The sequence below is a fragment of the Onychostruthus taczanowskii genome, unplaced genomic scaffold (genome assembly GCF_017590055.1).
Source record: "Onychostruthus taczanowskii isolate IOZ18803 unplaced genomic scaffold, ASM1759005v1 scaffold7, whole genome shotgun sequence".
Taxonomy (NCBI): Eukaryota; Metazoa; Chordata; class Aves; order Passeriformes; family Passeridae; genus Onychostruthus; species Onychostruthus taczanowskii.
Genome location: NW_024504786.1, coordinates 17,837,222 through 17,852,282, shown reverse-complemented (window position 1 = coordinate 17,852,282; position 15,061 = coordinate 17,837,222). Strand labels below are relative to the sequence as shown.

General features: G+C 38.7%; 1 protein-coding gene across 2 annotated transcripts in view; it reads right to left on the bottom strand.

Annotated features, from left to right (window-relative positions):
- Positions 1–14,985, bottom strand: part of LOC121345233 (uncharacterized oxidoreductase ZK1290.5-like) — a 45,033-nt gene extending 30,048 nt beyond the window's left edge. The window contains exons 1-3 of one of the 2 annotated variants that reach the window (XM_041421906.1): positions 14,864–14,955; positions 6,044–6,115; positions 1,666–1,914 (exon numbers count right to left, since the gene is read on the bottom strand). In XM_041421906.1, the coding sequence (XP_041277840.1) occupies positions 1,666–1,914; positions 6,044–6,089 (295 nt within the window). In that variant the 5' untranslated portion in view covers positions 6,090–6,115; positions 14,864–14,955. Of the gene's footprint in view, positions 1–1,665; positions 1,915–6,043; positions 6,116–14,863 lie in introns of both variants that reach the window. The other variant, XM_041421907.1, reaches the window with a different exon arrangement.
- Positions 14,986–15,061: the final 76 nt, after the last annotated feature.

The window sequence follows — 15,061 nt, the reverse complement described above, 5'->3', positions numbered from 1 at the left end:
TGAAATCAGGGAATTCTGATTTATTCCGATCACCATTGATTTAGGTCACCATGGCAGACTAAGTGGTTCAGGAACAGCTTTATGAATTTTTGAGACATCTCCACATCATTGGAAGAAAGGTGAAAAAGGAGGGAAGATAGCTGAGAGCATTAAAGAACCAAAACAAAAATAGAAAAAATGAGGAAAAATGTATGGAGACTAGAATGGAGACTATTGTGCAGGCAGCTGTAACATTCCTAAATTGGTCTTAGTAATAAGTGCACAAGAAGTCTCAGCTCTGAACACATGTGAGAAACAAATTCTGTTTATGCCATTCCAAAGATTCACTCACATAGTGACAGCATTAGTACATTTCTTGCCCTTAGACATTTTCTTCTTCTTTTAGACCTTTCTGCTTAGCAGAAACTCAGTATTTGTGTGAGCACCTACTCTAATCTACTACCTGAGAGAAAAGGAACAACTTACAGTACTAGAAGGAATCACTGCAAATGACTTCTTGGAAGTGAGTCAAGTTTTCCTTTCATCAACATTCAGCACGAGTGCCAGAGCAAGCAGAAGAAAAAAAAAAGCAAACAAAATATAACAAGCAGAAAACAGAGAGCAGGAATAATGTTATTTCTCAGTTTAAAGGAGAAAGTCAGGGCTTGAAACTCTGTTTATTAAAGTCTCAATGCAGCGACCTGCATTTGCACAGGACAAACAAAAGGGAATTTTCATTCTTTTTGTATTATTCTGTACCTATGGAGAAGTTAAGGGATACATTTCCAGAATGAATGGAGCCAAAGATGTGCATTTAAGTATCTTGGTCTTTAACAGATACAGGTTTTTCCCAGTTCACCTTGTAAAATACTCAGGCAAAAAAAAAGGCAGTGAATACAGCACACAGCTGCCATTAATATTATACATTAATAATTCAGCAAAATTCACTTCCTCACTGAAGTCTGTTTATTGCTAAAATATGCAAATATCATGTTTAACAGGTGCCTCCACTCCTATGACCTGTTGCAAAGAACTAATTTGCATCATTATTGCAATTCAGCCTGTCTAGTATGGGAGTAACAACATCACATCTTTGACAAGTAGTTTATGATAAGGGCAAATTAACAAATGCAGTGTTAGTTAAGCTTTAATTTTAGTTTTCTAAATTCTTTTAACATTTCTAACATTTTCTGCAAAAAAATATTCCATCAAACAGACCAAACCAAAGGCAGTATTCAAAATTTTAAGAAGTTAAAAGGCCTACAAGGTAATTTTTAGAAAGGACCCCCATTCCTTGAGAAAAAGAAAACAGATCACAGAAGAAACCAGGCATCTTTGTCACCTTGTTGCCAATATATTACTGTAAAGTTTATGAATCCTTGTTTTGTAGGTTTTGGGTGATTTTAGCAAAATATAAAAAACTGATGTAGTTTTTCCTCAAATAATTTAACAATTATAAATACCTTTGCAAAACATTTGCAACAAGAAAAAGCTCTGTACTCCTAATTGTACACATGTGAACTTCCTAGAGAACAATCAGAACAAGAAACCTGCAAATGTGCAAATAAAGGCAGAATTTGGTTTCTGTGACCCATCTGTACTACACATTTTTTTTCAGAATTCATTCATCTTTGCAAATACTCCCACGGAAAGCACAACAAATGATGTATATGTAAAGATTCATACCAAGATATTCAACACCAAGTCTTTCACATGACTCCAAGCAGGCCTTTTTTGTGTTTTCATAGCCATAATCACTGTGCCACAGTTTGGTGGTTATCCAGAGGTCCTCTCGCTTCACACCACTGTCTCTGATGGCCCTTTGGAGGAGGGATTCACAGCCATACCTCTTTGCTGTGTCAATGTGACGAATGCCACATTTCTGCAGGGCATGGACCACTGCGGCATGGGAATAGCCACCCTGGTGGGAAGTACCTAAACACACAAAAGCAGAAGTGAATTGTCAGCAGTGAATTATGAGGGGCATATTTCATCATTGTTTTCAATTTTTCCTTTTTTTTTTTTAATATATATTGTCACAAAAACTTATTTAATTTTCATTTCCTCATAGTAAAGAAATGGGAACTGACTGATCTTTAGGCTTGGAAAATACATGAAGTAGGAGAAGTTGGTGCTGATCAGAAGCAACTCCATGAAAATCAAATATCAACAGCATTTAATGCAAAGAAGTGATTCAAGGTGCTAGGCTGAAAATCATCAAAGAGAAAACACATATTTTATGGGAAATTAGTATATGTTTCTTAATTTTCATACAGAAGCATAACATTTACAAATTAGAATATTTAAAAAAAACCAAAAACCTGACCAACTTTCAAAACCATCTACTTCTCAAAAAGCATATCCTGAAACCTTTACTCTGTTGAACTCCTGGGGAGCTTGAAATCATTATTGCATTGTACAATCCCAGGCTGGGCCACAGTGCAGGTGCCAGTCACATAATGTCACATTCAGCAGTAACCAAAACAATGGAATCCTACAAAAGAGTTACAGAATGGCCATGCAGGGAGTTTCAGTAACAAAATCCTGTTACTGTCATTGTGCAGGGATTCACTGCATCTGTATTTTGCATGTCAGGGGGTCGGAAGAAGGAGGAGACTCAGCAGGAAAAGCAACCACCAGGAGGACTTCAGATAAAGAGCTGGTTGAGAGCAAGGAGGATGATGTTTCTACTTACCCTTTCCTGTTAGTTACTTTTCCTGCCATGAGCCCCTCACCCATTCACCCTCACTCTGCACACTTCCCACAAACAGTATTTTCTACAGTTTGTTGGAGGAAATGCTCAGCCAGTTCCAGTCAGTTCCCAAAGTCACCTCCTTCCAAGCTGATGATTAGTTCTTAAAGGCCCTCATGCTGTAAACAAGAGGCAGCACAAAACGGCTCCGTCACCAACTTGAGACACAGCCCTGCACAGTCCTGAACAGCAGCAGGGCTTCAGCCACTGCTCAATCAAAATAAACTAATAAAGGACTCCAGGTTAAAGAATTATTTAAAGTGAAATTTGTACCTGCTCTTACCCTTCTCTTTCCAGCCCAAACACTACCTGCACGTTATGGAAGTGCCCCTGCAAATGGCCCCCCAGGCTGGCAGGAGGAGGCCACCACTGAAAGCACCGCAGGTGCTGCTCCGCAGAGCCCCGGCCCAGCCGGCAGCAACGCCCAGAGGAGGCTGCAGGACGTTCTCACACGCTTTTAACAACCAGCAGCAATGAGCAGGGCTCAGAAAAGCCCGACTTGTATGGAAGGCAAACCAGGTTTTCCTAAATGCTTATCATTTGTGCTCGTTCCTGATCTTAGAAGGAAAGCCAGTGAGTCTTGTTCAACACTCGAAGCCATTTAAACTAAGATAAAATACAGTCTGATCTCCCACCCATACACATCAGGATCATGACATCCTGCTAAACACAAAAGGACAATTTCCACTTTACATTTGAGGCCAACAAAATGTGGAGTCAAGAATAAAACTCTTGACTTCATGGATTTTAAAGTGATGAAACTATAATACTACATTCCCACGATTTTGGCATACATTCATAAATAATCTACTTTCCAAACATAAACAAAGTTTCTGATCTAAAAGACAAAACTTTAAATATTATTTTTCGTAGCCACTAATTATGATTACTAATTGGCTTAATTTTTGAGCCAACTAGAAATAAATGTCTCTACAACTTCTTTTACATCAATATAAGCTAAGTCAAGCTACATTCAGCTAAGTCAAGTTGGTTTTCAAAACAGCTATTTCAAAATCCTCGTGAATGTTTAAGAATTTTAGATGACTGCAACGCTACTACATTATACTTACGGGCAAAGAATATATATGCAATTTTACAACATCGAAAACCTAAAGGAATTTTATTACAAAATTATATAACTAGCACAGAAAAATTACTATACTTCTTCACAACAAACCCTTCACTTTTAATATGCTGGTACTGGTGCAAAATAAATGAGGTTGTAACTATTGTGTCTGTTTCTGGCTGAATGGACATTTCTAAGCACAGAATGAATGGAGTTCATTTAGAGGTCTTGCAAATGGACTCAGACTCTTTTCATGCATAATGGATTTCAGTAAGAACATTTAGGACAAACAACTTTTTTTTTTAATCTTAACCCTTTAAGTTCAAGGGAGAGAGTGGTTAAGAAAGAAAAAACAGAATAATTTTGGTATTGTTCCCCATTCAGTGATAGCATGCACACTCATTACACAAGAAATAAAGACAGCAACATCAATCTGGAGGAAATTATCTCAATTTCTATGCCTAAAAATGAACTACAACAGTCCTGGAGCATTACACAGTAATCAAAAAGAAATCAACACTTAATATCACCACTATGCAAGCCATCTTAATCATGAACAATAGATTGATAAGTTAATTATGCTACTAATATAACACTTCTAGACTTTAGAAACCAGTTTTCTTGTGTTTACACAAGTGATTAAAGAAGTTACAAGTCACAGATGCAGAAGGATAACAAAAGAGAAGGGACTGAACTTTCTAATTCTTTTTCCACTAGAAATTTAAACAATGCTATTTGAACACATTAACATTCTCACATGTTTGGGATTCCCCTTTGCTCATAGAGATGTAATTCACACTGTACATATATATTTAAAGACAGAACCCAATGATGCATTTAAAACTAGTATGAACCTGCACCCTTTCCATCCCCTTCCAGTTTCTAAAATATTTAGTAATTTTTTTTTCCGTAGAATTTGCTGATAAGAAATAGGAGCTCCTTTCAAGAAACTATGTCAAATATCAGCAAGTTTGGAAAAGCTTCCTATTGTTTAGCTAATATTTTAGCTTCTTTCCTGGAAAATAGCACTGTTACCTCACTGACTGAACTAAGCCAAATTTGACAGATTGCAAGACATGTAAGACAATTACATTCCTACAGATTTTGTGAAATCCTGGTGGTTGTAAGGGACAAGGATACTGCAGTGAAAATACAGATAGGTCAGAGGACACAAATCCATGGAAAGTAGGCTTAACTGGTTACATTGTTATTTTGTCACAGTTGCTCATCACTTTCTTGGTACTCTGAAGAACACTGACATCAAAACTGGAGTGAGAAAATGCTCTAACAACCCATAAAATGATACAAAGATTATTAGAAAGGCAGACTGCTGCTCACAATGTTACAGGGGAAAAAGCCCCAACATGCCAATCAGCAACACCACCCCAACCCCTCAAAACCAGAAAATCAGCAACATCTCCACCCCTGACCCCATCAAATATGTAAAACAAGTAACAAACCACCCGCTATCCCCCCTCCCAGATTTATGCACAATCTCAGCTCTCAGCCTCATTCAACTTTCTGTTCTCCCTCACAAAGCTGTACAGAGAGAGATCCAAAGCACCAACAGCTTTTCAAAACAGAACCAGGATCTGCTTTCTCTCCCTGCTTTCTCCCTCCCTTTGTGGCAAAGTGTCATGTTCTTTGTGAAATGTGAAACGATTGTTCATTTGAATATATGAAAATGACCAGTGATATGAATAACTTTGGCTACTTGAATTCAATGGAATAATATTAGGAAAGTTCCTGCTGGCAAAACCCCAGCCAGAATATTTAGAGATCACATCAGAGATAATGATCTTCTGAAATCAGTACTAAATTTAAAGAGTTGACAAAGAAAACATCTGTAAAAATACCATTCCTTGCTGATTTTTTTGTCTCCAAGTAATCACTTAAAAACTCTCAAAAGCAAAAGCTCAAACATTCTTTTCTCCATTTTTAGATTCATTGTGTATTTATGGTATTTTATACCATACCAGGCTTAAAATACCTGATTCTATTAGTTTTAGTTCTACTATTTCAATATTACATCAATATAACACATCTTATGAATATATTAATTTTTTAGTGTTCATACAGTTTGATTTCCTTAGGTAATTACCTTATGAGTAAATGTGATGACAAAACATGAAATGGCCATACATAATGCAAAATGAACATATAACATGTTTCCAGGTTAATTGCTCATGCATTCACAAAAACACAGGCCTTTTCTATGGAAAGGCTCAAGGACAGACAATCCTTACTTGCTGTCCTTGCTGTCTTATATCCTCCTTCTGATTCTGTATTCATATGATCCTCTGACAAGCTGACTCAGACTGTTAAATGGCCAAAAAAAAAGAGAGTACCGTTTCAGAATTATTCATAAACCTGAATGATTCCTCAGAGAGGAAAACCCACTAAATTTCATGCAAGGGATGGAGCAAAATAAGTTCCCCCTTTAGCAGCAGCAGGTAAATAATTTGATTTAATAAATGCTTTTATTTAAATTATAAAAATAAAAGCACAGTTGTGTCCTAGCCAATCAACAAAAGATCAGAACAACCTTTTCCATGAACTTTTCTCCTGGAGCCCTTTTTTCTATTGTATTCCCCAACACCATCCCTACAGGTGCTCTCAGACAAGCCAGTAATGTCACAATAACTTTCTACTATCACAGCACTAGAACCCAAGTAAACTTGCCATAGTAAACTATTTGGCATAGTTTTATCTTAACAGTGTCAGTTACTCTGAAAATCCTGTGCAGCATCTGACGACAAAATATTCATGGATCCTCTCCCTAGATTTCTAGAGTGTAGGGTTTCCTTCTGCAGCAGGTGAAACCAAAGTCAACCTTGCTATGAGTTACTGCACTCTACAATTTTCATGAGACAACTAGAGACTATTTCAAGGTAAGAGATCCAAATTTAATAACAATTACATTTACAAAATAACTTGAATATTTTATTCAGAGTACAAGACTGGCACACAATGTGTATATAAAATAGGGCATAAAATACTCCTAAGGGAATGGAGCCTGTGGAGACAATGGGCTTCTGGAAAAACTGGTAGGACACCATCAACAATAACTGAAAGACACTGAGCAGACTCCCATTATACAATCAATGGTTTATAATTGGTCAGAACAGAAGCAGCACACAGGTTTATCTAAAACTCAGTCATTTAAGGCAAGTTTCTCTTGCCTCTGTAAAAGTTATTTGGATTATGAATGGTTTAAGTTTTTTAGTATGTAAGTTTTACTTTGCTAATGCTTCTCATTCTTTTGTTTGCTTGTTTGTCTGCTAAATATGATCCGTTGCTTAATGGGGGACTGTTTTTCCCCTGTGCAACTCAGAATACACTAACAGAATTCAGTAACATGAGCAAAAAAAGTAAGCAAGCATGATTTTAAACTCTGCAATTCTACTCAGGCAAGTCTACACAGGCAACAAGAAATAAAATGCAGGAATACAGCCTCGCCTCAAGGCAAGAGGGTAGGAGAGAGCCATTACATGTTTATTATGTATCCAGGGAAAGGGAAGCCAGAATTGCTGGTTTTCTCTCTTCCTGAGAGGAAGGAAGAAATGGCAATGAGCCATTGTTGACAGAAGCACTCTATTCCCTCCATCCCAAAGAGGCTCTGACTGTAGAGGATATTCAGATCATCTACTGTAAAATGACCACATTTCTGTTCACTGACCCACCATTTATCTCCTCAGAACCTTAGACAGAGAGTAGGTGCAAGAGTAATGTCCCAGAATGTGTCTCATGGCAATCCCAGGAAGTCTGCAAGTGGCATCTGGTATCAGTGGGATGCTATTGCTCTGATACAGCACCAATTGACCAATGGATTTCTGGCAGCAGAAATAACTATCACCCCAAAAATGCAAATTTTTCTTTCAGCAATAGTAAAGAGATTTCCACTGGAAAAGTGCCAGCTATTTAAATTATTCATCTGCAGTAGTCAAATACTTTAATCAAGCAGAATCTATCAATAAAATCTGGAAACAGACCTGTACATTTGGAAGCCAATTATGAATGTGTAATTCATGTAGCAATTTCATAAGCAGAGCAGCAGCACACATTTATTTAAATGCCTTTACAGACAGACTGCCAAATCTTAAAGCCTTTCTTTCACTCCACACTTTCCCACCACCGTGAGAACTATTTCTCATTAACAACCAAATTGGTTTCAGATGCTCTGCTATAAGATGTTACCTTAGAAACCATTTGGTAAAAGACTGTGGCTTCCTTCCATAGAAATCTCAAGCAGTGAAAAGGCAGATTTTCTGGCATAAATCAAATCCAATTTCTAGGGTTCACTAAACCTTTTCTCCTCAGAATAATGTTTTGTGACTAGATCTTAGCAGTTAATAGTGCACGAAGAATTGCTGGTGTGAACCAGTTTTAAATTATTTTCATTCTATTCCCTTCTTAACTCAATTGAAAATACTTTCAATACTTACCATACCTTGATAGAACATTTAACTTCATAACTATAAGGATATTTACTGTGTGCAGCAAATAAACAGACTGAACAAAAATATTATTTTCCTTCCTTTTTAAAACATGTCCTTAGACTACTCTATCTGACAAGGATGACATAATTAATTAACATTAGATATTTGGAGATACTTTACAAATGAGACAAATACTACAAATGACACAAACCCGTGACAAATTTTTCCACCTTTATAAAATTTCCACAAAAAAGAATGATAAAAAGAAAATATTAAGCCCATATTCTGCACTTAATTAGAACATTATCAAACTAATTTCTGCTGTGAAAGGTTGACTTAAAAATAAATTATAGAAATAATTTACGATAACGCATAGCCAACATCCAATTATGTAGAGGGACAACAAATTTAACATGTAGTTGAACATGAGACCAGTAAGTCAAAGCCATTTAAAATACAGTAAAGATAACATCATAGGAAAAATTATAAGGAGAACTGTGATTTGTAGTGACTCATAGCTTTACACAATGAAAAGCTATGTACAATAATTACCATTGTGACATCCTAATTCAAGCTGATGGGTAATTTCTGACATCATACCAGTGCTCTTTACTTGCAAAGTGCAATTGTGAATGATGACAGATCCTCCCCCTGCACCAGCTCGCGACACGATGAGACTCGCGTGTCCCACTGGTAACTCTGTGTTCATCAGCTCCAAGGGCAGCAACAACCCAGCTCCCCTTAGTGCAAACTAAACTGAACAACAACACCTCTGATTAAATGCTTCCTTTCCCCCACATCATCCTAACAATTTAAAATGCGTTTTCTGAAAGTTTCTGAGACAAATAACATTTTCTCTAGCCCCTCCTCTCACACTGCATATTCAGCCTTAGAAGTTCACGCATTAGAATGCAAAGCACCTCCATTCAGGCACTAAGAATGACAAACAGACCTTCAAGTTATGAAACTGCTGCAAAGCCACAGAGCTTTCCCCTTTCTCTCCCTCCTTCCCCTTTAACAAGGGTTTTGTATCACTCTCTGTGCTGTACTTTGCATAAGCATTAGAACTGAAGAGAGGTCAGGAATTGGTACCTCCCTTCTCATCTGGTAGCATGAGGAACTACTGCAATTCAGGTTACAGCAGCATGTGACATCACCATGCAATGCTGCCAAAACTATGCTGGCAAGCTCTGGCAAAGAAAAAAGGTATGATGACTAAAATGTGCTGCATGAAGGTTGAAAGATAAAGCTTAGCTTTCTTCCCACCCCCTCCCCCCCCACCCCCCAAAGTTTGGTATATTTTTTTACACTAAAGAAACATGCTGAAATACAAAAATTATATATACTGGAGCTTGCTTCTCTCTTAGTTTCAAGCTGCTTAAAAATAATTTCTTCTTCTCTTGGGCAATTAGGCTTGTAACATTTAAAAGCCTTAATGACAAAGAAAAGTTAAAAGCATACACGTGAAGTGCCTCTGCTTACACTGGTAGAAGTTTTAAACAGTGGAAGAAATATAAATTTATTTATTACTTAAAGTTAGTGAAGGCTATCTAAAATTCATCTGTATCACCAAAAAGATCCAGTGTAAGAAAGGAAGCTATTTCTCTGCTATTAAATCACAGATCATATGCCATAATATAAGGTCAAATCCCCAGCAAACATATAAAAAGCTGACCTCACAGATTGGTAGGTGTACAAGAGAGCAGAGACAAAGCAGCAACTTCCCTCAGAAAAAAAGGAGAATATTTCTGTACTGTGTAGACTCTGATGTAAGTAAAAGTTGGCCCAGCATTTTGCCCCAGATGCATTTATTAGTACCCCTTAAAACAACCCTTGTATAGTAGTCAGTCCTTTTTAAGGAGTAAAACAGCAGCAGGCTGGAAGGAGGTGAAGCTGGAAGAAAGCAAGGAAGGCAGGAGCTCACGAGGTTCAGCCAGGCTGGGAGAGGACACTGCTCTGTTCCACTGTTCCACAGCCTACAGCACCCAGCTGCCTGGGATATGGCCACAGTCCTGACAGGAGAGAAGTTAAATATCTGGAGGCCCTCAAAGATCAAGTACAACTTCTCTAGGTCAGATCTACTGAAACAGTGGATGAATTGAGACAGAAAGATTTATAGAGGTGGCATTTTGTTCATCACAAGAGGCTTTTAAGGCAACTTGGTAACCATGGGTGAGAAGCAGAGCCTCAAGAGAATAAAAAAAAATGGTTGAGACATAAAAAAAGGGAAGAAATAAACAGCCAATTCTTATTACAGGGTAAGATTAATAGCAGGGAGTGCCATAGGTCTTGGTACGAGGACTACTGTTCCATGAATTTCCTTAAGAACCAAAGCCATGAAGAAACAGGAGCCACGAATTTTTAAAAAAAGGCTGCAACAGTAGTAAATGAAGAAAAGTGAAGGCTTGACTCTACTGCCATTGAATTGAAAAGCAAACCTCATTTTATTCCAGTCCAGTAGGACTGGGTCTTTTTTTGACCACAGCTAAGTTTAAGAATGAGAATAAGCAACTCTAGGATTAATAATTAAGAAGTAAGTAACTGGATTACTAATACATAATGGAATGTTCAAATACTTCCATTCAGCATTAAGATTTAAATTTATGTAGCATTTTGATGAAAACACCCCAACACAACCTGATGCAATGAAAGTGGAGCAATCTGATTCTGTGCTTTTTGCCAGCAGGTCTATTTGTTGTGAAAAGAACTGGGAACAATACAAGAAGTCCTGAGTGGTTGCAATGCAAATGATGCAATGTCTTAATGCAATCAGTAAAAATCAGTCAAAACCTACTTTTATGATTTATTTACTTAGACAAGGGTACAGCAGAGTATCAGGAATGTTATCTGTGAAAGACCCTGAAATGAGGACAGAGATATGTTAGTGGTTTTCCTTGAGTCTGGAAGGATTGTGTGTGTATTACTTTCCTGCATGCTTTGGCTGTTTGAGCAGAAGCTGCTCAGAGCAGTACCTGACTGCTTTCCCAGCTACAGTAATGATGCTGGGCAGTCTTGAATGACCTTCTTTACAGCACATTATTACTACTGATAAAATACTCACTCTGTATGACCTCAGTAAGGCACAATTAGTATAGACTTTATTTTGTTTAGTAATTGTGTGTCTTGATGCCCCTTCCCAAACAAGTATGAAATTAATTTTATTCTTTAATAAGAGGGTGTCATTAGAGACTTTTTTATCTCATCGAGTTGTTATTGACTCTAGCTGCCCCAAAAATTGCATAGAAAACAAAAAGATTCTATGTATTTTTGGTATCACCAGCACACCTTTTCAAGAAATCACTGGCTATTTGACCAAGCCACCAGAATTTAATTATTATCATCCCTAAAAAGACCCCAAACAAAACAACAAACACAAATTAACTAAGAAAAACACACACAAAACCCTGTTCTAATGGGAATTTAACTATCATATAAAGGGGATGAAGAGAGTTTCAATAGAAAGGACCAAAACAATCCTGAAGAGATGTCAACCATTCAGCACATGACCTTGACAAAAGTCCCAATATTTCAGTTACAGGAAAAAAAGCCCTTGTGCTACTGAATTATAATCAAATGCTACAGAGTGGCATTTTCAGTCCTCAGACTTAAAAAAAAGGAAGTGACAACTGTCTAAGTGAGAGCTTCCTGCTGAACAGAAGTAAGCATGAACAGTTCAAATTGTACGTTTTCCTTCCAAAACCTGACAACGATGATCCTGTGTATGCCATTTTGACAAGTGATAGTTTTTTGAGGATGATGCTTTAGGTAAGCACCAAGTATTCTGTAGTTAAGAAACTGTAAGAATATAATTTTCTACCATCGTACAAAGTCTCACCAACAGATTCTCAAAGACATGTAGCTCCTATGGAAAAGTGTGGCTACATCTGTAACTTCTAAACAGTGTCAGGTTTTATATCAGTTATTTGCCATGCAACTCTAAAACACTAATCTTATGAGCAAGATAGTGCATGTATCCTTTTTCTAATGCAATCTACAGCCACTGTGAGGTAATGTATTCTCTGGGGCACAGATTTACCCTTGAGACAAGTATTAGGGCGAAAATGCCAATTCATTTTAGACTTAAGCCCACTCCAGTAGAAAGCAGCCTTTGTAATGAAGTTGCCCATAAACACGCCTGACCCTCTGCACGTGAATAATGCTGGCTAACACAACAGTTAGCATTAAGCCATATCAAACATAAAGTTACCAGCAGTTTTCACAGTAGTACAATAAACAAGGCACAGATTATTTTAACCTGTTAATTAAAACTTTAGCCATACAACATATTTCTGACATAAAGGTGAGCTGCCTTATAATTGCTTGGTGTCTCAGGCAAGTCAGCTTGTTTTACCATTTCCAGTAGACTGGTCTTCTTGCCAGACATGACACTAAGAATATGCATCTAAGTAGATAGGAAATTTTGGATGTACACAATTTGGCATGTTATTCCAAGTAACCATTCAGACTGAACCAAATTTTGCATACTTCATGGCCTTCTCTGGTGCAAAAATTCGTCTTTCTCCCTAGAGATTTTAATAGAAATGGATCCTTCTCACCAAGAACAGTTTACACAAGAGTACAAAGCCCCAGAAAGTAAATGGCAACCTAACGAAGGATTTAACCTCCTTCCCCACATCTTCCCTTTTGCATCAAACCTTGACCAACTTACTGAACTTCTATACAAATTACAAATTAGCTGTGGCACGGAAACCCATTAAAAAATATGAAATCATACCGAAAAACCACCGTCACAAATACCTTTTGATAACTGAAGTTTGAATAGGAAGACGAGATAACTTGGACAGAATGCTATTCCAGGGTGTGGTGGCACTGTCTTGAGTCACATGTTCTGGACAAGAAACACATTACCATTCTCCTAATTCAACTCTCAAACTATACAAAAGGGGTTTCATCACCTCAAAATAACTTGCAAAGTTATCTGAGCTGCCTTCCAGGTGGACAGTTGAAACCATCTTTATGCATATTTAGCATATTTATCTCTCTGAAGCTTTTAGAAAGATTATCTAGCAACAGATGCAACATCTGCATCTATTAAAGTTGTCTTTGAGGCACCAGACAATTAGGTCTGCATGTTTAGAGGGATAAGAACTGGCAAACAAATCTTAAATCCTGCAAAAAATGGCCTTGCAGAAAATGTGTTCTCATTTAAGACAGTTTGCCTCTACTTCATATCCAAGTAAAATTTTTGCACTGCAGATGTTAGTTAATGCAGTAAAACTGTAACAAAAATAAGCCATTAATGTGGAAAAGAGAAGTTAAGTGAGAACAGCTACCATAAAAATTCCGTTTTGTTGGGCTGCATATTGTGGTATTTATAGCAGGACTACAAATGCAAGCGTTGCAAGTCTTCACCTTTTTTTTCCTCCCTTCTTTTCTTAAATTCTCAGCATCTCCGTACATCAAGGATTTCTTAAAATTACTTGACTAGTTCCTATCTATCACACAATCCTCAAAGATCTGCAGACTGTATAAAGCAATATGTAAAGTGTTACTCTGGCAAGACAAGTAAGTGAAATCAAAGAACCAAATCCTGCCCAAGACAACACCACTACTCTAAGTCAAGAGAAGTTCCTTGAAAGTCAAGAGAAGCTCCTGGAAAGCCATACCTGGCACAAGTTACTGGGCCAGAAAATTTCAAACTTGATTTTCTTGTATGCCACTATCCATTTCCTGTGGTATGAGTTCAGGCATAACGATAAACTACTCAGAACTTTCCAACACAGCAAAAGGACACGGAAGAACTATTGGGTGGAGAGTACAAAGGAGTCTTTCTGCATGTCTACTTTCTAGTCAGTTTATTCCACCCAAGAAATGTATTACAACCTCCAATAAAAAAGGTGGTTCTGTAGAAAGTCTGAAGCACAGCTCAGCATATACTGAAACAATGGATATAAGACAATCAAGCCCATTCTCTAAAAAAACTATTTATGTTATTTTTTCTTTGATTTTATAGAAATATCTCCAAGAAAAGTAAATTGGCAGTAAGTGTTACAGGTTAAAATAATCAACCAAAAAACAGAAAAAGAAAAAAAATAGTAATTTTTGATCAACATAAGCCATTTTGCTTACTACATAGTGACTGTAAGAGATAGCTGCATCAAATATTCATCATTATCATCAACCACCATTCCCTTGTGCCTCACAGATGCTGAGACTCCCACCCAGGATCTCAGTTCAACAGGTGCGGAAAGGGTAATTCTATCATGAGAGTCTGCTCTAAAGAAAAGTCTGCTCGCACGTCTCCTAAGAGGACACACCCAAGCCACCAAGACACCGCACACGGCCCCGGCTCGGGCGGGAGGGGAGCGGTGCTGCTGTGCTGCGAGCCCAGCGCTCCCCGGCAGCCTCAGCCGCTCGCTTTTGGCAGGAGCACGGAGCTTCACCCGGCAGCACCGGGGCTCTCGGAGGTGCACCGGGGCTGGCCGGCTGAGCGCGGGTAGCTCAGGGCTGAGGCTCCGCTCCGGGCTGTCCTGAGGCGAGTCCGGCTGCGGGACAAGGGCAGCGCCGAACCTGCCCAGCCGGCCAGGCAGGCCCTGGCGTGACCCCCGCCCTCTCACAACGCCTCTGGCAGGGAGGCGGGCTCTGGGCGGTCCTGCCGCCACTTACCGAGCCCCAGCACCGGGATGCTGTGGCCGCTGGCGACCCGCACCGCGGGGACACCACCCGGACCGGGCCTGCCCGCCGCTGCCATAACCCAGCTGCGGCCGGGGACTACAACTCCCGGCGGCCCCTGCTGTCCAACGGCGCCGCGGGCAGCCGGGAGCCGGGCGAGCGGAGCCGGGAAACGGGGAGCTTGGAGCCGGG